The sequence below is a fragment of the Cibotium barometz genome, chromosome 56, assembly GCF_041138505.1.
Source record: "Cibotium barometz isolate CiBa-2024 chromosome 56, ASM4113850v1, whole genome shotgun sequence".
In the NCBI taxonomy this organism is placed as follows: domain Eukaryota; kingdom Viridiplantae; phylum Streptophyta; class Polypodiopsida; order Cyatheales; family Cibotiaceae; genus Cibotium; species Cibotium barometz.
Genome location: NC_141101.1, coordinates 24,595,864 through 24,617,978, shown reverse-complemented (window position 1 = coordinate 24,617,978; position 22,115 = coordinate 24,595,864). Strand labels below are relative to the sequence as shown.

General features: G+C 43.5%; 1 protein-coding gene across 15 annotated transcripts in view; it reads right to left on the bottom strand.

Moving 5' to 3' along the window:
• The window catches only part of LOC147607047 (uncharacterized), a 151,514-nt gene that overhangs the window by 49,987 nt on the left and 79,412 nt on the right, over positions 1–22,115 (bottom strand). For all 15 annotated transcript variants that reach the window (XR_015264913.1, XM_086791589.1, XM_086791598.1 and 12 more), the window contains 2 exons: positions 15,032–15,183; positions 2,662–2,815 (listed from right to left, as the gene is read on the bottom strand). Coding sequence is in view for 14 of the 15 variants with exons in the window: in XM_086791589.1 (XP_086647715.1) it covers positions 2,662–2,815; positions 15,032–15,183 (306 nt within the window). In the remaining variant the exon portion in view is untranslated. The remainder of the gene's footprint in view (positions 1–2,661; positions 2,816–15,031; positions 15,184–22,115) is intronic.

Genomic DNA, 22,115 nt, shown 5'->3' with positions numbered 1-22,115 from the left:
CCGTTAGGTCAGAAAGAATAACAGGACGAGAATTTGAGCCCACCGGGTGTAACTGCCAATCCTGTAATCTGTCTCTGTTAGATAAAGGAGGGATGGGAAGAAAAGGCTGCAGCAAGTCAGCAATTTTCCCCCAAATGAACTTGTGATGCATGGCTAGTGGATAGGAAGCCATAGCCTGAGGGAAGAAAGCATTTGACCAGTAGCATCAACAACATCATTTATGCACCTAATCCCCAATTTGCTGAGATTGTATGCCCGAATCGGCTCTTGCAGGGCCAATGGAGAATCAAAAACAGCACTCCAGTAAATGCTTTCCTGCCGAAGGGAATTGGCATGAGACAAAAGGAAGGGTGCCCAATGAGCATGCGAAAGGACCTGTTTCCAATCGCAAATAAGTGAAGTGGTAAAAGGGCAGCCCGGGATAGAACCTACACATGGTGCATGGATCACTGATCACTGGGAGGTCATTTTGGGCAACACACACACACACACACACACACACACACACACACACACACAAACAAAAAAAGTAAAAATTAAAAAACAATAAACAATAAAAACCAAAAAACAACAAAAACAACCCACCCCAAAAAAAAAAAAAACTAAAAAACAAAACTAAAAACTAAAAACAAAAAAACGGGAGAAAAAGGGCGGGGGAAGGGCAGCGCAGCAAAGGCTACGCAGAAAGGAGGCGGCGGAGGAAGGAGGGGAGGCGAGCAAGGAGAGCAAGAGGGGAAGGGGTGCAGACTGGAGACAGCAATGGGAGGAAGAGGGGCGGACAAAACCAGGGGCGGGCAGAAGCAAGGGCGAACAGCAAGCCAAACATTGTCTTGACCAAAATAATGCTCGCAAGTTGAACAAGCGGCAAACTCGAGCTCAACAAAAGCCCCTTCTTGATAAAGGTTGTTTTTCTTGATAAAGCCAAACATTGTCTTGACCAAAATAATGCTCGCAAGTTGAACAAGCGGCAAACTCGAGCTCAACAAAAGCCCCTTCTTGATAAAGGTTGTTCTTCCAAATCTTTTTTCAAAAATCTGCATACAGCCAGACGAAAACACTCTATTGCAAGAGTGAAATTATCTGATGGAACTTGGACATGTAACAAAGCACAGCTTGCAAATGTTTGTCATCACTGTTTTGCAGACGTGTTTACAGCTCCTCAACCCCCTTATGATGAAGTATTACATGCACGTCATGAACTCTTGCAGTATGTTCACCCTATAGTCACTCCGCATGAGGAAAATGTTATGGATGCATCTTTTACTAAGGAAGAATTGGATATTGCTCTCAAAAATTTGGGTAAATGGAAATCCCCAGGATGGGATGGTCTTACAGCAGAGTTTTTCATGCATTTTGGGATGTTATGAAATAGCCCATTCTCTTGATGGTTAATTATTGTTGGTCGATTGGATAGCCGCCAGGATCCCAGAAAGAAGGCTTACTTCAATTGCTGCCCAGAAAATAGCTTTGTGAAGGTTTAATGGATTGGCATCCCGTCTCTCTGATGCCTATGGTGTACAAGCTTGTCACTAAGATGCTTGTGAATAGAATCAAAGGTATATTGCATTTTGGTATCAATATGGTTTTGTCCCAAGAAGGCAAATTATGGACAATATAGCCAATGCTTATATTGTCATATTAATTACTTATAAACATTGCTACACATATCTTCGTATTTGTTTGAAAAGTAACTAAAAACTTTTGTCAGGTGGCTTCCTGGATATACACCTCTTCATTTTCATCAGCTCTCTGTTTTTAGGGCATAAAAGTTTCTTTTGCCCCCCACTTGGATTCATGAGCATGCGAATCATCTTTGGCAGATGTCTAAATCTTTGCCTTGGTGGAGAGCAACATTGGGAAGGATATGGATGAGGAAATTGCCCTTGAAGCAACGACTTTTTCTATGGAGATGTATTATGGGTGTTTTCGGTGGGGATTCTTTTGGCACATAGATGCATTGTTTCAGCCTCTTGTAGGCGATGCTCTCACCCATATGAGACGGTGCCCCATCTTCTCTAGTACTGCTCACACTCTCATGCCCTCTTGGACAGATTGTCAGGGGGCCTACGAGCATGATTTCCATGCAGACTTTTTGTGAGACCGTTTTGGCTTTTTAGTCAACTCTCTCCTGCATTGCCAGCTTATGCAATCTTCTTGGATTGGACCACATTCTAGGCTTTCTGGACTATCTATATGTCTGGAATCAGCTGCTTTTTTATGTTGTTCATGTCCACCCTTTTTCCTCCTCCTCTGTAGATCTCTTTACCACTCTCTCATAGATTCTTATGATTTTGGAGAGCTTGCTTCGCTGCAGCTTGAGGTGTTTTCCCACTGTTTCTGATCTGAGTCCTAGTTGTCCTGTTCTGGGACAACTATGATTGTACATTTATTTTATCAATGAAGCAGTGGTTTCAACTTTAAAAAAAGCATGTACGTATGTATGTATGTATGCATATTATGCCAACATCAATCGTATCATTAATAATTCTGATTGTCTCTACTTTGGTCAATGACATCATTTTTGAAAACGCAAAGTAGCACAATAGGAGCCCAGAAAGGAGATTTTTTCCTACATCTATCACAGGGTTTAGATTGTCATCCCAGCATTTGATAACACAAAGAGAAAAAGATGGTCTTAGAAAGTTCAAACGAATTACATACCAATTTGTAATGATCAATGGCATCTTGCAGTAAATTTTTAGCTTCGCAGTAATTTGCCCACCATCGATGTAAACTACGATCTTTTTTTTCATCCACATACTTCTTTAGATCATCTACTTTCCCTATGGAATAAAGCATGCGAGGAACTTCATACCTGCAACAAGATGGTCAAATCAAAGGTATAATATTTAGAAGCAAAGAGCCACATTCAGTAGTCTCATTTACTTGCAACAAAAAGAATCATATAATTCTTTGAAGCAAACAGCTACAATTACTAGGCTCACTTACTTGCAACAAAAAGAATTCCCCATCAAAACTAGTCAATACTTTATGTAATACAGAAAATGTAACTGTTTAGAAAGTTAAAACTCATGTCTGCATGCATATAGCCTAGTGGTGAAGGCATTTGTCTTCCGGAATATGAGGGTTCAAACTCTGCTCAGTGCTAGCTACACCTGCTGGACATGATTGATGTCTACCACTTAATATCATATATAATCTCTCTCAAGAAGAAAGTTGAATTCATAACACTTCAGTCTTCTTACTATTTAAACAAAGTGTAAAAGTGAGACCACAGATTTTGACATGCCATCTATCTTGAAGACAGATTGCCACGTCTCATAACCTTAACACAACATAAAGAGTTAACAGGCTTGTAACTTTTGAACTATAGAGCGAACAAGCATACTAGGAGGGATTTGTAAAGAAACCACCTCTGATATGTTGTTTCCTCCCAAACACCTAGACTACTGCTGATTTGCAACCCTTTCCATCATCAAAGGTGATGTTTAGAGCCCCCCACTTCCAAACTTGATATTTGTCTGCTATGTGCTGCTCAAAGCTCTTTTTTCCCCCAAGATAGAGGCCCTAATTTAAGTCGAGAAAATGTATGCATGATGTAGAGTACAACCCTCAATAGAAGTAGGTATAGTAGACTTGGTTGGTGCCTGTGAATTTGGAGAAATCATCTATGAAGGTAGAGAGAAAGCTCCGACTTGGGTGATCCCAAAGCCACAATGCCAGTAAGATAGGTCAGGGATCATCTCCTGTGTCGAAATTGAATTCTTTCACTAGATCTTGACAAGATGGAAGGGAGAGAGGCTCTCCAAAGACATCTAGGAGACATGCTCTATGAAAGCCTCACAGCGCGTCGTGATGTGGGGTGAGAAATCATCTATGAAGGCAAAGAGAAAGCTACGACATGGGTGATCCCAAAGCCACGATGCTAGTAAGATAGGTCAAGGATCATCTCTTGTATCGAAATTGAATTCTTTCACTAGATCTTCACAAGATGGAAGGGAGAGAGGCTCTCCACTGTCAGCAGCTTGAAAGAGAACCTCAAGGTCATAAGCAGGCTGCTGGTCTCAATGGGGGAGTCACCATTGCTCGTGCTTCCACAAGGGAGGTAGTTCCTCAAGGCAAATGGTAAGCTCATGGGACGATGCATGCATTAGCCCGGGTAATGTGGGAGTTCCTCAAGGGGAATGGAAAGCTCATCAGATGATGCATTGGCCTAGTCAATGTGGGAGTTCCGGCATGGACAAGGCTATGGGGAAGTGGTGGCCTGCTATGGAGAGGTAGCGTAGAGGTAGGTGTGTGCTCTGTCAAAGTACTCTCAAATTTCTTACCACCCTGCCCATCAGTGCTTGGTTCCCCCAGCCCCACCACTTTGAAGTGCTCCAGTCCCATGTCACCATTCAGTCCATCTCCATTTCTGGAGCCACTTCTATGGGACTGTCACTCCATATAGCGACCACCAGGCCAGTGTCCCATGTGGAAGGGCCAGTCTTTTGGTGTCACATGGACGGGAGCCAAATTAATGCCACCCGTGTATGACCAGTACTACGTCACATGGATGGGAACCAGTTTCGTGCCATCCATGTGTGACATGCTTCGTGCTGTATGGACGGGAGCCTATTGGTGCCATTTTCTATGGGACTATCACTCCATAGAGCGGCCAGATTTGTGCCATGTTCACATGGGGCCAGGTGTGTCCCATGTGGAAGGGCCAGTCTTTTGGTGTCACATGGAAGGGACCCAGATTAGTGCCACCCGTGTGTGACCACTACTGCGTCACATGAACAGGAACCAGTTTCGTGCCACCCATGTGTGATCTGCTTCGTGCTGTATGGACGGGAGCCAGTTGGTGCCACCCGTGTATGGCCAGGATGGCGTCTTACCTATGGGACTGTCACTCCATAGGAAGACCAGGACATATATTTATATTTCTGTTACGCAATGTGCCCGACAGAAACTTTTTGTACAAGTTTCATGAAAGGGAGATTTCATCCATTACATGTGCACATACATTTATGATTGCATGCATAAATTTGTTTTTGCATGACTTATTTGCGTGTGTTTGCCTGTTATACTGTGCCAGTACACTGGACAGGGACGCCCCCAGTGTACCGTGAAGTGCTACTTGCTGACACATTGGTGTGGCATGTGAGCAGGTGGTACCATTTTCCCCTTTTAAAAATGTAAAATCCATAAGTTATAGCCAACTTTAATATTTATAAGCTAATGTGTTCACACACATTTAAAAGAAGGGCTGGACATTTTCTAGTGTGGGTGCCCATGGTATTAAACATGAATTAAGGTTTTATAACCTTTGGGGAAAGTCTTGCATGAAATTTTTGAGTAATTTTTCCCACGTGGCAGGGTTGGCTGCATTTTCTCCATCGCCTGGCCCTAAATGTACTGCTGCTGAATTCACACGTGTGAATCTGCTGTACCCGCCTACTGAATTCACATGTGTTGTACCTGTTGTACCTGCTGTTGAATGTGCTGAAATCTGCTGAATCTGTTGTACCTGCTGAGCAGTACCTGCTGTACCCTTTCACACCTGTGCTGTACCTACTGAACAATACCTGCCTGTACCTGCTGCCCACGTGTGTTGTACCTGCTGAACAATACCTGCCTGCACCTGCTGCCCCTGTGTGCTGTACCTGCTGAACAGTACCTGCTGCCCACATGTGATGTACCTGCTGAACAGTACATGCTTCTACCTGCTGCCCACGTGTACTGTACGTACTGAATAGTACCTGCTGGACCTTTCACACGTGTGATGTACCTGATTGTACCTATTGAGTAGTACCTGTTGGACCTTTCACATGTGTGATGTACCTGATTGTACCTGTTGCAAATTGTACCTACTGTACTTGTTGTACCAAGTGCCCCCATGTTTCTTAATTGTGTATATAGTCTTCCGATCTGTAGGCCTCCTGTAGGGAGCAGTCACATTGGTATCAGAGCCCGGTCGTCTCTCTTTCTTAAGAGAAGACACGGAGTTTTGAGATCGGAAGCAAGTACAGACACTTGACTCAATGGACAGCCAGGGCAACCCATTGGAAGTGCCGAATTCGAGGGACCAATAAAGTGCTTCACGGGATTCCAATGCATTGCATGGAAGGCATAAGCCTCTTGAGAGAGTTTATGATAGTGCATTGATGGGACAGCCATCACGTGGTAAAGAGCCCATGCATGAGGAAGAGCCCAATGCATTAAGAGCTAAGTTGGAGCACATGAAGAGGTTCTTGCATGCAAAAGAGCAAGAGCTGAAATTCTTGCATGAAGACCCCCATGTACAAAGTGTCATAGAAGCCAAGAAAACTGATGCTATGGTGGACATGACTTTTGAGTCTATGGCTCGAGAAGTGGGCAAGCAGCCAAGGGAGTTGGCACTCTCTTATCTTATCCGAAAGGGTGACCTAAAAGAAGGAGAGGATGGACAGCTTATGTTCAAGAATCCACCCCGTTTGAAACATGGAGACCCAGCCTCTCAAAGGTTGAGATCATATTTGCATAAAGAAGAAGTGTCGGTCACTTCTCACCATGCATCCACTCCTCACGGCACAGGAGGAAACAGATTTATGCATGCTGAAGGCCTTATGGATTCCAAGTATGTACATCATGGAGACAGTGGTCAGCATGCAAGCCAAAAGACTTTGCCTACTGAGTTGTCTCGTAAGACAATGCATCTTTCAGCGAGGTCACATGCAGTGGGGCCACAAGAACAAAAGGCCCATGTCACTTTGCTAAGTGAAACACCTAAGATTGCCCATGAAGCTCATGTAGAGAGAGCTGCCCCGTTGGACAAGGGCAAGAGAAAGAGGCAAGAACTTGAGCCTCATGCCAAAAAGCTCAAGGAGTTCAAGGCAAGGGACAAGTCAATGAAGTTTGATGCCTATCATGGGGAGTTTGATGCTTCTAAGGTGCTTGCTTTTGTGGCTTAGTTTGATATTGCATTTAGTGAAGAGGACCTCACTGAGAAGTCCAAAATCCGTCATGCAAGCATGTTTTTGAAGGGGACGGCTGCCCATTGGTGGATCACTGAAAAGACCACCAAAGATCCCATTTGCACTTGGAAAGAGTTCAAGGACAGATTTTATACCCAATTTTTGCCTCCAAATGCAGAGCATACACTCACCCAAAAGTGAGATAGACCAAAAGGATAATGAGAGTGTGCAACAGTATGTGAGCAAATTTTGAAAGTTTTGCTCGAGGTTACTCCTTTCATGCAACTCTCCGAAGACGAAAAGAAAAGAAAGTTTCATTCCGGGTTGCAACCAGCCTACCGTTCGGGCATCGAATTGCACCCGAAACACACCTTAGAGCAGCTTTAGCATCTGCTCTTGCTACGGAGCAATTGGTGCTTAAAATCAAGCAAGATCAAGGTGGTTCCAAGGGCAAAGAGAGGGCTGTCCAAACCTACAAAAAGGTGGACAGCCACCTGAAAAGAGCTTTCGAGAAGCCCAAAAGGGAGGTAAAGCTGAAAATACCTCATCCAAGGATAATGGGCCAAAGAAGAACAAATTTAGCTTGACCCCCGAGCAAAGAGAGCAATATGCAAAAGAGGGGAAATGCTTTTCTTGTGGAAGTAAAGAGTATATGTTTAGGCAATGCCCCAACCACAAACAAAAGCATGAGGACAAGCAACCCAAGGCAAATGTGCATGTTGTTCCCGATGTGCAGGGAAACACGAAGCATGATGGTAAAGAGAGGATGGTATGCAAAGCATGGGGCCAAATCAAGGATCAGCCCACTTTATTTATGTTTGATGATTGTGCAACAGATAACTTCATCTCTACCCAAATGGCAGCCACCTTGGGCATTGAGGTTGAGGACAGGGAGCCTCAAATTGAAGCAGAAACTGCCTTTGTTGGTAAAGAGGTGCAAGTTACCCCACTTATTGGGAAGTTGCGCATACATATTCAGGATTATCTTGATCATGAGCATTTCTTGGTTGCACCTCTAAATGGATGTGATGTATTGCTTGGCAAGCCATGGCATCATAGGCTTGAGCCCCGTAAAGAGTACAAGACAAACAAAATTTCCTTTATGCATAAAGGCCCGCATGCATGTTATTGATGCTGGCAAGGAAGGGGATTCTATTCCAGTTGCATCTCACATCCAGATTAAAAAAGCAATGAAAAAGAGTCTTTACGTGTATTTGGTTTTTGTTCGTGATGATAACATTGAACAAAGTCATGAAAATGTGAATGTTTTGACTCAGGATAGGCTGAATTTTCTTCATGCATACAAAGATTGTTTTGCTGATGCATTGCCAGGTGAACTACCTCCTCAAAGGCCTGAGGATCATCGCATAGATCTTGTGCCAGGTAGTTCTCCACCTAACAAACCCGCATATCGTGTGAGTGCCGCACAACAAGAAGAGATTATGAAGCAGGTTAATGAGCTTTTGGAGAAAGGTTTGGTTCAGCCAAGCTCCTCACCTTTTTGTTCTCCCATGCTTCTTGTACAAAAGAAAGATGGGTCATTCCGCATGTGTGTGGATTATAGAGCTCTAAATAAGCTCACCATCAAGAACCGATTTCCAATCCCATGCAACGATGACATCTTGGATAAGCTTGATGGCTCGATTTGTTTCAGCCGTATTGATTTGAAGAGTGGTTATCACTAGATACGAGTGGTGCCAGAGGATATCCACAAAACTGCATTCAGGACAGCTTTTGGATTGCATGAGTTTTTGGTGATGCCTTTTGGTCTCACCAATGCCCCAGCCACATTCAATCATATGATGGATAGAATATTCCGACCCCATCGAAAATTCACAGGTGTATTCTTTGATGACATCTTGGTTTTCTCCAAGAATGAGCAAGAGCATAGGACTCATTTGGCTACAGTGCTTGAAGAGTTGCGGAAGCATAAACTCTTCATTCATTAATGCCAAGAAAAGTGAGTTCTTTCTTTCAGAGATACACTATTTGGGCCACATTGTATCCAAGGATGGTGTAAGAATGGATCCTACCAAGATTGAAACCATTCGGAATTGGCCAGAGTTGCAAAATGTACATGAGGTACGTAGCTTTTTGGGGTTATGTTCATACTACAGGCACTTTATAAGGCATTTTGCTATGATTGCCACGCCTTTGAATGATCTTACGAAGAAGAAAGCCACTTTTAAATGGACTTCAAAGGAGCAAGAGGCCTTTTTGCAACTCAAGAATGCTATCAAATGGGACCTGTATTGATTGTTCCCGACTTGCAAAAGCCATTCACGGTGGAATGTGATGCATGTCGGAATTGTATAGGGGCTGTCCTAAATCAAGAAGGTCATGCAGTTGCATATGAGAGCCATCCATTGCATGATGCCGAGCTTCATATGGACATGTATGAAAAAGAGCTCTTGGCTGTAATTCATGCCTTAAAGATATGGAAGCATTATCTTCTTGGGGCTGAATTTGTAGTCAAGACAGATCATCAAAGCTTGAGATATTTTCTATCTCAAACAAAGCTCTCGGAGAAGCAGATGAGAATGGCAAACTTTCTTTCCATGTTTCATTTTTAGATTGTACATACTCCGGGAAAGAAGAATGTAGTGGCAGATGAATTGTCCAAGAGGCCTTATGTGGCTGCAGTTTCAGTGGCCTCTCATGGGGACTTATCAGCTATGCGAGATTTGTATCATTTGGATGCTGATTTTTGCCATATATGGACTGATTTGATGGCTGGTCACTCACATGCCTCTTATGTGATCAAAGAGGGTTATCTTATGAAGGATAACTGCTTATGTGTGGTGAAGAATATGCGTCGAAAGGATATGCTGGTCATAGAGGTATCATGCCTACTACACGCATGATTGAGAGAGATTTCTTTTGGCCAAGCATGCGTAAAGACATTGAGGCATATGTACGCGCATGTATTATTTGCCAAAAGGTGAAATTTGATAGGCAAAAGCCTCCAGGTTTGCTTCAGCCTTTGCCTATTCCCTCGCAGCCATGGGAAAGCATTAATATGGACTTCATTATGGATTTGCCTAGATCCCAGCATGGGAATGATGCTATTTGGACCATTGTGGACAGGTTTAGCAAGCAAGCTCAATTCTTGCCTGTCAAGAAAACCATTAAAGTTGATCATATGGTGAAGCTTTTTCTTGCTCACATATTCAAGTATCATGGTATGCCTAAGTCCCATCATTGGGGATAGCGATCCTAGCACTATGAGCCTCTTTTGGAGGGCTTTATTTGATAACATGGGCACTAAGCTTGAGTTTTTATCAGCTTATCATCCCAAATGGATGGCCAAAATGAAGCTGCGAATTCAGCCGTGTTGGATTTGTTGAAGTGTTATGTGGCAGATCAAAAGACTGCGTGGGAGAAGTATCTTCCACTTGTAGAGTTTACCTACAAATACACAGTTATGTGGCAAATCAAAAGACTACGTGGGAGAAGTATCTTCCACTTGTAGAGTTTACCTACAACAACACAGTTCATGCCTCCATGGGACAGGCCCCGTTTGAGATTATTTATGGCAGAGCAGTCTTGCCACCCATGCTTCGTACAAAGGATGAGATTTTTGCAGCTGATGAGTATGTGCGTGACTTGGATATAGCCTTTGCTCAGGTGCAGACAGCCATTGCAAGGTCACAAGACAAGCATAAGAGGGCTGCTGACAAGCATAGAAGGGACATGCAAGTCAAGGAAAGTAATTGGGTATTGCTGAAATTTGAGAAAGCTAGACTTCGGAAGAGGCCAAGACGAGAGGGATCATATCCAAAGCTTTCTACTAAATATTATGGACCCTTCAAAGTGGTTGACAAGATCAATGAAGTGTCCTTCAAGCTTGCTTTACCCAGCCATTGGAAGATTCACAATGCTTTTCATGTGAGTCTTTTGCGGAAGTATGTGGGGCCAGATCCAGAGGAACCTGTCATAGAAGATCCGCCAAAAGTTGATGAGCTTGAGGAAATCCTTCAGCCAGAGCAGATTGTATTTCACAAGGAGAGAAAGTTACCACAGGGAAGCTTTCCAGGAGATACCTTGTGAAATTTAAAAATTATTTGCCAATTGATGCAAAGTTGGTAGACGAGCATTATTTTGCTGACTACTCTCAGCTTTTGCAGGCATATCTTGAGGCTTTTCAGTTGAAGACAACTGTTTAGAAGCCCGAGGGGATGTCACCATTTGGTCCATCTCCATTTCTGGAGCCACTTCTATGGAACTGCCACTCCATAGAGCGCCCAGATATGTGCCATGTTCACATGGAGCCAGGCCAGTGTCCCATGTGGAAGGGCTAGTCTTTTGGTGTCACATGGACGGAAGCCAAATTAGTGCCACCCGTGTGTAACCAGTACTACGTCACATGGACGAGAACCAGTTTTGTACCACCCGTGTGTGACGTGCTTCGTGTTGTATGGACGAGAGCCTGTTGGTGTCATTTTCTATGGGACTGTCACTCCATAGAGCGGCCAAACTTGTGCCATGTTCACATGGGGCCAGGCCAGTGTCCCATGTGGAAGGACTAGTCTTTTGGTGTCACATGGACGAGCCAGATTAGTGCCACCCGTGTGTGACCACTACTACGTCACATGGACGGGAACCAGTTTCGTGCCACCCGTGTGTGACCTGCTTCATGCTGTATGGACGGGAGCCTGTTGGTGCCACCCGTGTATGGCCAGGATGGCATCTTACCTATGGGACTGTCACTCCATAGAAAGACCAGGACATATATTTATATTTCTTTCGCACCAGTTTTGTGCCCGACAGAAACTTTTTGTACAAGTTTCATGAAAGGGAGATTTCGTCCATTACATGTGCACATGCATTTATGACTGCATGCATAAATTTGTTTTTGCATGACTTGTTTGTGTGTGTTTGCCTGTTATGCATTGCCAGTACACTAGACGGGGATGCCCCCAATGTACCATGGAGTGCTGCTTGCTGACACATTGGTGTGGCATGTGAACAGGTGGTAAGTATTACCATTTTTCCCTTTTAAAAATGTAAAATCCATAAGTTATAGCCAACTTTAATATTTATAAGATAATGTGTTCACACACATTTAAAAGAAGGGCTCGATATTTTCTAGTGTGGGTGCCCATGGTATTAAACATGAATTACGGTTTTATAACCTTTGGGGAAAGTCTTGCATGAAATTTTTGAGTAATTTTTTCCACATGGGAGGGCTGGCTGCATTTTCTCCATCGCTTGCCATCTCCCCTCTCTTTCTCCATCGCCTAGCCCTAAATCTGCTGCTGCTGAATTCACACGTGTGAATCTGCTCTACCCGCCTGCTGAATTCACATGTGCTAGGCATACCTCTGCAGGTCATTGCTCTCCCAGGCCAGGAGGATACAGATTTCCTCATTCATTCTATCATGCCTGGTGGGAGATTGAGGAGATGTAGTATGGAGGAGATCATACCAAATACTGGACTTAGTCCAGTGAGGATTGTTGGTCGCTCGGGGAAGCACTGGTTCATTGACACTTCTCCTCAGATAGTGACTCATGGCTCTTGGTGTTTGTGGCTATATGGTGGCAGTCCTATCAGATATCTATAGTGGGATCCAAGAGAGTGGGAGTGGATTGATGCCTTCGATCCTTTGAAAAGCCTTACTTTTTTCAGTTTCACTGTTCGGAATGCCAGGCTTCTCCTCACTTGATAGATGCATAGGATCCCTACTCTCAGGCCTCATTGGGAGAGCTATGATATTTCTCCAGTGATATAGTGCAGATATTGGCATAGACTTTGGCACTCATACAGAAGGAGCCAGATCTCTCATTTCTTTTGGTTATTCTTACATGGTGGTCTCCCCACCAATCAGTGGAGATCAGTTTTCAGTGTAGCACCTTCCTATCCTAGATGTGCGGCAGATTTTGAGTCCGTACAACATTGTCTATGGGGATGCAGCATTGCACAGCAGATTTGGGGTCCTGTAGCCCAATTTATGGGCAAATTGAGTGGCTGACCATGCATGTGACTTGGGGGGCAGCTGCTTGGCTCTCCCAGTCCGGTCCGCAACTTTTTTATGAGGACAGTGGTACAGATTCTGTTTTTTTCATTCATAGAGATATTGCCCAGCATGGTTTATTGCAGGATGTTCCTCACTCTGATCATACACCCCCTAGACAGAGAATTGACACCAGTTGGGGAGGATCTCGAGAGCTAGATGCACGGAGGCTATTGAGGGTGTCCAGATTTTTGGGTCTTAGTGCATTAGTACTATATGGGGTGATATCATCCACTCTCTTATGGCTACTTGGGCTCGCATTCAGGGGCCCTCTCGTTCTGCGCAAGCGAAGCGTGTGATATTTATGCGGGAATGGGACCATGGCATCTTCTTTTCCTCTAGTACCACAGGTCTTACATGGCATCATGATGCTCCTCAATGATTGAAATCACCTTACATATTGGGGTGATTCTATTCTCTTCCGGCTTATAGCTATGATTGTTGTATGTTTTTCTCATGCTTAATAGAAGTCTCTTTCTGAAAAAAAATAAATAAATAAATAAATAAATCACATGTGCTGTACCTGCTGCTTCTGATTACACACGTGCTGAATGTGCTGAAATCTGCTGAATTTGCTGTACCTGTTGTACCCTTTCACACGTGTGCTGTACCTGCTGAACAGTACCTGCCTATACCTGCTGCCCACGTGTGCTGTACCTGCTTGAATAGTACCTACCTGTACCTGTTGCCCACGTGTGCTGTACCTGCTGAACAGTACCTGCCTATACCTGCTGCCCATGTGTGTTGTACCTGCTAAACAGTACCTGCATGTACCTGCTGCCCACATGTATTATACCTGCTGTACCTTTCACACGTGTGATGTACCTGATTGTACCTGCTGAATAGTACTTGCTGTACCTTTCACACGTGTGATGTACCTGTTGTACCTGGATTGTACTTGTTGTACCAGGTGCCCCCATGTTTCTTAATCATGTATATTGTCCTCCGATCTGTAGGCCTCCTGTAGGGAGCGGTCACACCCCAAGTGTAGAAACTTCTTGGGACACCACTATGGTTTCCACCATGGGATAGTTGAGGCTGTCCACAGACTGGAGAGCCAGTCAAGTATTTTTGAGTCATAGGGTACAACACCTGGTGTGGGTCAGGAAGACAAACCAGAGATTGTTGGCACCACATTAGTGCCACACACCATGACCAAGACCTTCCTCTAGCTTAGTTCTCAGGCCATGCTCTTGGGAAATCCACAACTTGTCGGATCCCTAGTCATGCAGCACACCTGCGCACCTCAGCCATGGTCTCCCAATGTGGAATGAGTAAGCTCCCTTTACTTGTGGTAGCCGGATCACCACAAAATCGAGAAGGTGGTGTCCACAATTTCCACTTTGACACCTTCCACCAGACAAACAGAGATCACTTCATGTTGGTTGGCCATCTGCGCAGAAAAGTTCGTTGGCCTGGTTATCTTGAGGCCTACCACCTCTAATGTAAATTCGGCATCAATTGACACCGGATCCATCATCTACAATGGCAGTGGAATACAATGAATATGCATAGGTAGGCGAGGACTCCTGTTACATACATGACACAAATCCTCGGGATTAGTGGCCTAATCTGGCAAGGTTATCTGGTTGGATTAGGGGGGCCCGAGATTAGGGAAAGCAGGCTGATACATGTGGCTAAGGCTCATAATTAATAAATCCATGAATACTGGCTATTTATGACTGGACGGTTATTAAAGCAGCTGTAGTCACTACATAAGTGAGGTGGCTGGACCTGATTAGCTACCACAACCTTGCCTCCAAGCGATACTCTCATTGCACTCTAGTGTAGGAGCTTCCGACAAACGCTCATAAGAAGGGGGCCAATCTACTTCTCAAGGGAGAGGTGAAAGCCCAACTGGCATCCAAGATAATGAACTTGGATGCCTCGGGTGATCCACTGAAAGCTGTCCACCAGCCTCCAGTTCAAGGCACCCAAAAGCCACATATTTTGTTCCAGTTGGCAGGCACCCAAGGCAAGGAAAAACACCTATTTTATGACCTTAAGTCCCACAAATAGTCTGCAAAGGTATTGAAATGCTTGGAGGCATACAAAGGAAACTGTCCACTTACGTTAAATGAAAAATTTACTAAACTTGTATTCCAAAGTAGTACTTACCTATGGGTATTTGATGATTCATAATGTCGTATTGCCATTTGAATGTCACCAATAGCCTCTAGATGTTTTGCATAAGCATGATGAACATTCTTCAAATTTACGTGATCATATTTTGATGCTACTTCTATTGATTTTTCCCAGCAACCACAAGTCTACAAGCAATAAAGCAAGAGAATTTTAAAGCTTCCAGTCACCTTGTCATGTCGCAATTTGTTGTCTCTGATAATTTCTTAAAATTACTTAGAAAAAAATTATTTCCTTAATTTCATTATCAATTAACACCTCATTGAGCATGTATGGGCATTGGGTAGCCATGACTGTTTTTAGAATTGAATAGACTCATGATTCTACCACATAGACGAAGACTTCTACTCAGCATGCATGATGTTCAAAATATGAGAGCTCTGAGTATAGAAAATGACTCTGAAAAGTAAACCAATTATGGTGAAGTTACATTCAGGTGTCGTATCACCGTGCTGTCCCACCAGAGATTGTGATTCAAGGAAAATCATGACAGGGAAAAGCTCCATGCTTCAAAGACCTTTCAAAATGTGATTGAAGTTTGACATCAAACAAACACAGCATTTACATTGTAAAGTAGAAATGGTATCAATGGCATATCAACATCTTTCCTTCCAAACCTTCCAGGAGGCCATGCTAGTTATAATCTCCTAAGCAATGCCACCCCCATATCTTGAAACTGACCCCTCAACTAGGTGATGGAAGATGCGCCCAACTCCAAGAGAGAGAAAGAAAGAAAGACTATATTAAATACCGAAAGGGTCTATGACACCAAGAAATACTACAAATGATCCTTATAAAAGCTTATCTACCAAAAGAAAGAGGGCCTGCAAACGATGTGTGCCCTTCATATACAATAAAACAGATGGAATCCATCATGTTTCATCTTCCCCTGCAATAGGGTACATGGTGTTGATGTTCACCTCCTGTGTCGGTGCCTCTCTATGGCACCAGACAGTGCCCCAAATCTGAAGCTGACACAGCAAGAGGACCCAGATCTCTCGAAAGAGGGGCGTCTACCTCTCTACAGGAACTGTGCCCTCTTTCTAAGGACTCCGTGTGTGTGCACAAGGTCAGCATATGTCGGGCTCAGGGGTGGACTCTCCTGGAAAATTTGGATCTATCGTCCATGATCTGTTTACTCCCTTAACACAGGCAGGATTGGTTATCTGTCATATTCATCTGATGGGAGCCAAAGAAGTGTTGATAGATTTTTGGGTGGTATCCTGTTGACCCTGCCTCCCTGCGTGTGACCTCATCAGGGCCTCCCTGCAACGACACATATCTGACAGGTACACGCCCAAAGTTCAAACATCTCTGACCTCTGTTATGCATCACCCATGACAAAGTACCAAACCCCTCTCTCAAGTGACACTACAACATCTCATAGTAAGGTGGGTATATGAATAGAAAATGTTCCTATGTCTATCTCTTTAGTCATGCATAGTCAACATTCTACTCCTTCTATGGATGCCCTCTACTCTCCCTGTATCTATCTTGAAGCGGTTGGAAGATACCCTCAAGAGACCAATGGCATGGGACATGCCATTAGAGATAACTGGGTTTCTCAATGAACCCATCCTTGGTGACTCAAAAAATGATATCTAAAGAACTAGAGCTTCGTGCAAAACTGCCGAGACAACCATATCTGACTCTATGGTTGAAATCTCCTACCATGAGAGATAAGGAGGGCATCCACTGTTACGACCCTAATGAGAAGGACCCAATCGCAGCATACAATGACAGTTGCAAAGCCATTCAGTCCTTCGAATCTCACCACGATCACCTTATCAGCTCCAGATCCAGGACATGCTCCACCACCATCGAGCTACCTTTCCACGTGATATAGCTGAGGGAGACCTCTCGGCCATACTCGTCAGCCCCATGCTTCACATTTTGGAGAGTGGTATACCATCTACTCGAAGCTGATGTTGCTCCCATGTTTTTATGTTCTTAGTATTCCATGATGAGTTTCCATGGACAGTTTTGTATCACCCCAGTGAGATAGCTATATTTATGTTTTCTTTCTGTTTTATTTTCCATTCCATGATGAGATATGCCATGGACATTATTGTATCACTTTGGTCTCATAGGCCCATTGGGTCTTTAGTAGACGCTTAATATATCTTTCTTTCTTTCTCTCTTTGTCTCATACTGATATCATCAATGCCTCAGATAGAGAGTCTTATAGTATTTGAATTCACACTTGTGGAGTTCCTTTGATCAATTGGGTAAGAATAATGATCCTTTTTGTGACATCAATGTCACAAGATCGACCTTGATTCACAAGATCAATTGGGTAAGAATAATGATCCTTTTTGTGACATCATTGTCACAAGATTGACCTTGATTCATAAGTCAATTGCTCAAGTCGATTGCAGTATTCAACTCCAAGCTCATATAATGTACAATGTATAATATAGTCTCAACATGCAAAAGTCCAACAGGTATTCACTTAATATGATCGTTGACCTCAGGATAAAACTGGATAAACTAATGGGTTAGCCAATTTTGTGCTTGTCCATTACAGTCTTATCGTTATGTCTAACAAATCTCAAAAGTCATAGTATTTGACTAGGACCAAATAACTAACGTGTACAACTTGTAAAAGTCTGAAATATAGATGTTCAAAGCAGTAGTCTAACCAATCCGTAACAATCTCAATATGAATCGTATCGTTTAATATGTCCAACTAACCCCGATTTAAGTCATGTTCATTGACTATATAATTGTAAAGCTGATTGTTTAACTCATAATAGTAGTCCAGTAACCTTCTGAAATCCACCATAGAGACTCACCGAAAAGAAAAATGCCGAAAGTACAAAACACCCCTCCAAAATTCAGGTCTCTTAAGTCACAACAGTGGAAGTATGACCCAGATCATACACTTCAAAGTCCCTGGAACCTTGAAAGTCCTCAACAAATGAACAGACTCTTGTAAACGTTGAGATATGAACCTTAGGCTTGATTTTTCTAAAATCTTAATATAAAATCTTGAGGTAAAACTTTCACAATCGAATGGCAAGAAGAAGGGAAGATGTAGGTGATAGCGGCCCACAATGGGGTGCATGATTGCAGTGACTTTTGGATTCAAGTGCGTCAAGGCCTCCCCCATGCAAACTATTGGTGCATGGGGGGTGGCTTCAACATGAGGGACCCCGGAGGACTGCAGCAGCGGCAGCACTGAGGCCATAGTGACTAGCCCATAGGGAGGGACAAGTTTTCTTCCAGAGAGGCTCATGGCGGGCCTCATCCATCTTATCCCCAAAGAGAGCCAGGACCATTTGGAGATCCAATAGTGGCACCGCATACAAAATTCTTGCCATGACAATTAGCCTGTGCTGTCTACCCCACCTCCCTAATCACATTCATGGTACCCAAACAGAGTTCACTTGGGATAGGAGCATCTTGGATAGCATCTTCACCTTCTCAGAGGTGACAGCATCAGCACATGCGTAGAGAGGATGTAGCAACCGTGCTGCTTGACTTTGAGAAGGCCTATTACAGGGTAGATTGTGCTTTCTTGGAGAGCACCCTATGGCATTTGTCACAAACGGGTGCATTGAAGACAGATTATGCAACTTACTAGCCCATGGGTGCAATCCATGCGTCCCCAGATCCATGAGCTTCACATGCAATGAAATCCAGGCATTGTCCAAGGAAACAAAACAGTAGACAGAAATAAAATAAGCCATGCACACAAATATATGCATCTAAACACATATTTTGGAAGAAACCCCATCTATTTACAAGTACTTGAAATTTACAAAGGCTGTGGCATTTGGCTCTCCAAGATCCATCAAATGTCCATAGCATTATGTATTGCATTTGGTTCTCCAAGATCCATCAAATGCCTAACATGCTTCTTTGCAGCCAAGATCTCATAACTACAGCTGGCATACACATACATGAGAAGCTTAACCATAAACATACCATGGCTACCAACACCCATGTCCATGGATAATAGAGAATTAAGAATATGAATCCCGAGAAATTAGGGAGTAGTAACAGCATTACAGGCCCCCAATGTGGTTTTGTGGGTAAAAAAGGGGGGGCAAGGGTCATCCAGCCTATATAAAAAGAGGGAGAAGGGGAAAGAGGGGGGGGGGGAGGCAGTGTTGTGTTTGTGGGGGCGATTCATCTAATGGCCATGTGAATCAAACTTGATCTGTCTGTTCTACGCAAACTACCTGGAAGAGTCGATGAGGTAGTCTCTAACTAATGTGTATACATGATATATGTAGGTGATAGTCTGGTAGAGGGCATCAAGAGCCAAAAAGCTCCCCTCACCCGGTACAAACTCATGTAGTACCAATGGCTTTACTCTAAGGATGAGCTTGATGTTCCTTTGGCACAAGCTACCCATGACCATGAGGTGAGCACTTCACGTGGATGATCATTCATGGATCATGAATCATGGGCCTTCTTCTTAGCTCTAGGCTTTAGCACTTTTTGTCATTTGAGTCCTTCCATGTATTGTGCCTCCTTAAGGCTTAGTCCTCACTCTTGAGTCATGACTCATTTTGCATCTACTTAATTATTAATACAATCAACAGTCAACACCTTCACTCTTTGACCGACGTATTTTGTTAATATAACTCAAAAGCTTACCATTTTAGTGTAAATTTGTGCTCATTTTGATGTACTTCCGAAACAGAATAAGTGTAGAGTAGAAAAACTTCAAAAAAAATATTTTTTTAGTGTCGTTCCCTCCCCCGTCCTCGTTCCCTACTTATGGCTGTCCCCCGTCCCATTTCCGTCCCCGTCCCCCGTCCCTTGTGACTATGGTATATGGATTAACCACCAAGCTATGAAGATGTGGGTCACCCTGATTTTCTATGCAAGTTGCTTAAAGCTTTATATGGCTTGAAACAGGCACCGAGAGCATGGCATGATAAGATAGCACAATATCTTATCACCATTGGCTTTCATGTAGCAAATGCTGATCATTCACTCTATGTGCGATAGAGTGATAAGAGCCTTGTGGTCATCACAATCTATGTGGATGACTTGATTGTTGGGAGTAATAGTGCAGAGGAAGTTGAGAGGTAGCTTGGTTGTGCAAGCTACTTAGTGATTTGGGGCTGCAAATTACAGACAGGTTGTCATCTATTGTGACAACCTGTGCAGTATATAGTTGGCGAGAAACCTGATTTTTCATGCGCGGACTAAACACATAGAGATCCACTATCATTTCATGAGAGAGAGTCTTAGCACGAGACATTGATTTCATGTATGTTAGCACAAAGGAGCAGGTAGCTGACATTTTCACGAAAGCCCTAGGAGCAAAGAAGCTTCCCAGATTCCGGATTATGCTTGGAGTCCTAGAGATGTAGTTGAGCTTGAGGGGGAGTGTTGAGATGTCAAGCTCAACACGAGACACTTATGGTATGCCTGAGTGATCTTTTCTGCCACTTACATCCCTAGCATGTTTGGTAGGATACTGACATGATAGATCTTCGCCAGTGATTCTACAACTGGACTACACCAGCTACTAGTCCACCACTTAGTTATGGCATACTTATCTTGCCAACTCACTCACTTAGCATGTTCACATTATGGACCGCATGTACATAGTACTTATGTTGTATTTCCCTTATCTTTTGGTAGAATCCTTTTGTTGTAAAGAAGAAGACGAAGAGAAAAAATTTTAGCCTCTCATCTTGTGTGTTCTCTTCTAGGGTTTGTGTGAGTGTGTGTGCTTGCAAGAGCTCAAGCTCTCTTCCTCCCTGCATCTTTTCAAAACCATCGTTGCTTGAGGGACAATCCGCTCTTCCAAATTCTTTTAATGCACCTTTCCACCAAGCAAGAGATTTCGACATAAGCCAGAGGCGATTTGCATGGTCCTCAATACATGGGAACGTAAGAGCAACCTGGAAGCCTTGGCTACAAACAATTCGTATAAAAAGTCACAGGAATACATCCCGGAAGGTGCCTATCAAAAAGCCAATCTTAGCGTCTCCCTGCCACCTCAAGTATTGGGACTGGCTGAAAAGGTTGCATCATTTCTGAAATGACTCTCAGGATTGGCCTGTGATGCATCCCCATATTACATTACCTAATGGCTTGTGAAAAAGTGAAAACATAACCCCAATGTAGGCAGATTGTAGGTTTTTCTTGGATGAGACAAAGCATGTAGTCAATCAAAAACCCTGCTCCAATGAATACTATGCAACAACATTGAGTTATCCTGATTCGGAGGCCTACCGCGTTGGCATAGAGTAGCGCACTAAGCTGACAATCCTACTGAACAAATTTCCCAAAATGCCAAGAGGCTGAACGTTCTCTACCTAAAATTCCCTCTTGTGAAGCCAGAAAATGACAATTTTCATTCTAGGCCCGAAGCCCATTCTGTCCATTACTTGAGGTATAAAGTCCCAATGCACTCTGTCAAAGGCCTTGGCTATGTCTACATATACAATCACACATACACACATACCAACTTTTTTGTGAAGCCACTGTTTTATCTTATATTCGAGAACCCTCAAAGTGAAAGGCTCTCATTAAAGTACATCCAAAAACATTGAAAAAACACTTCATAGTTCTACAGATCAATCTGCTGCAGCTCAAAACTGTCATGCAACTTCTAGACTCTCAGCAGTATAGTCTGGATCGAGATTTTGTATTTCAAAGTGGGTTCAGGCTTATCCCAGGCAGTGTGATTTTCTTCAAAATCCTTATGCAATACATCAAACAGGTACTACACATAGGGTTATCATGGTTCACAGATAACGATTCTTTGAGTCTCTTGGGATCCATTTCCTCCGGAACCTATCTCCACGACGGGAGTAGACTACATGTTGCTGCTAATCCATGTCAAAAACAGAGTAGGAAAAGAACACACACTCTCTCACAGACACACAAAAGCCAAAAGGCTGAGAAGAAACAGAGACTGATGTGAACAAAAACGGGCGACAAGCAAGCAAAAAGCGAAGGAGGGGAGGGTGACAGCCAGCCGGAGAAGAGGTGAAAAGCTATGCAAGGAGACACTACAGCAAGGAGATGAGGCAAAAAGCTACTGTAAGGAGAGACTACAGCTGACAGGAAGAACAATGGACTGACA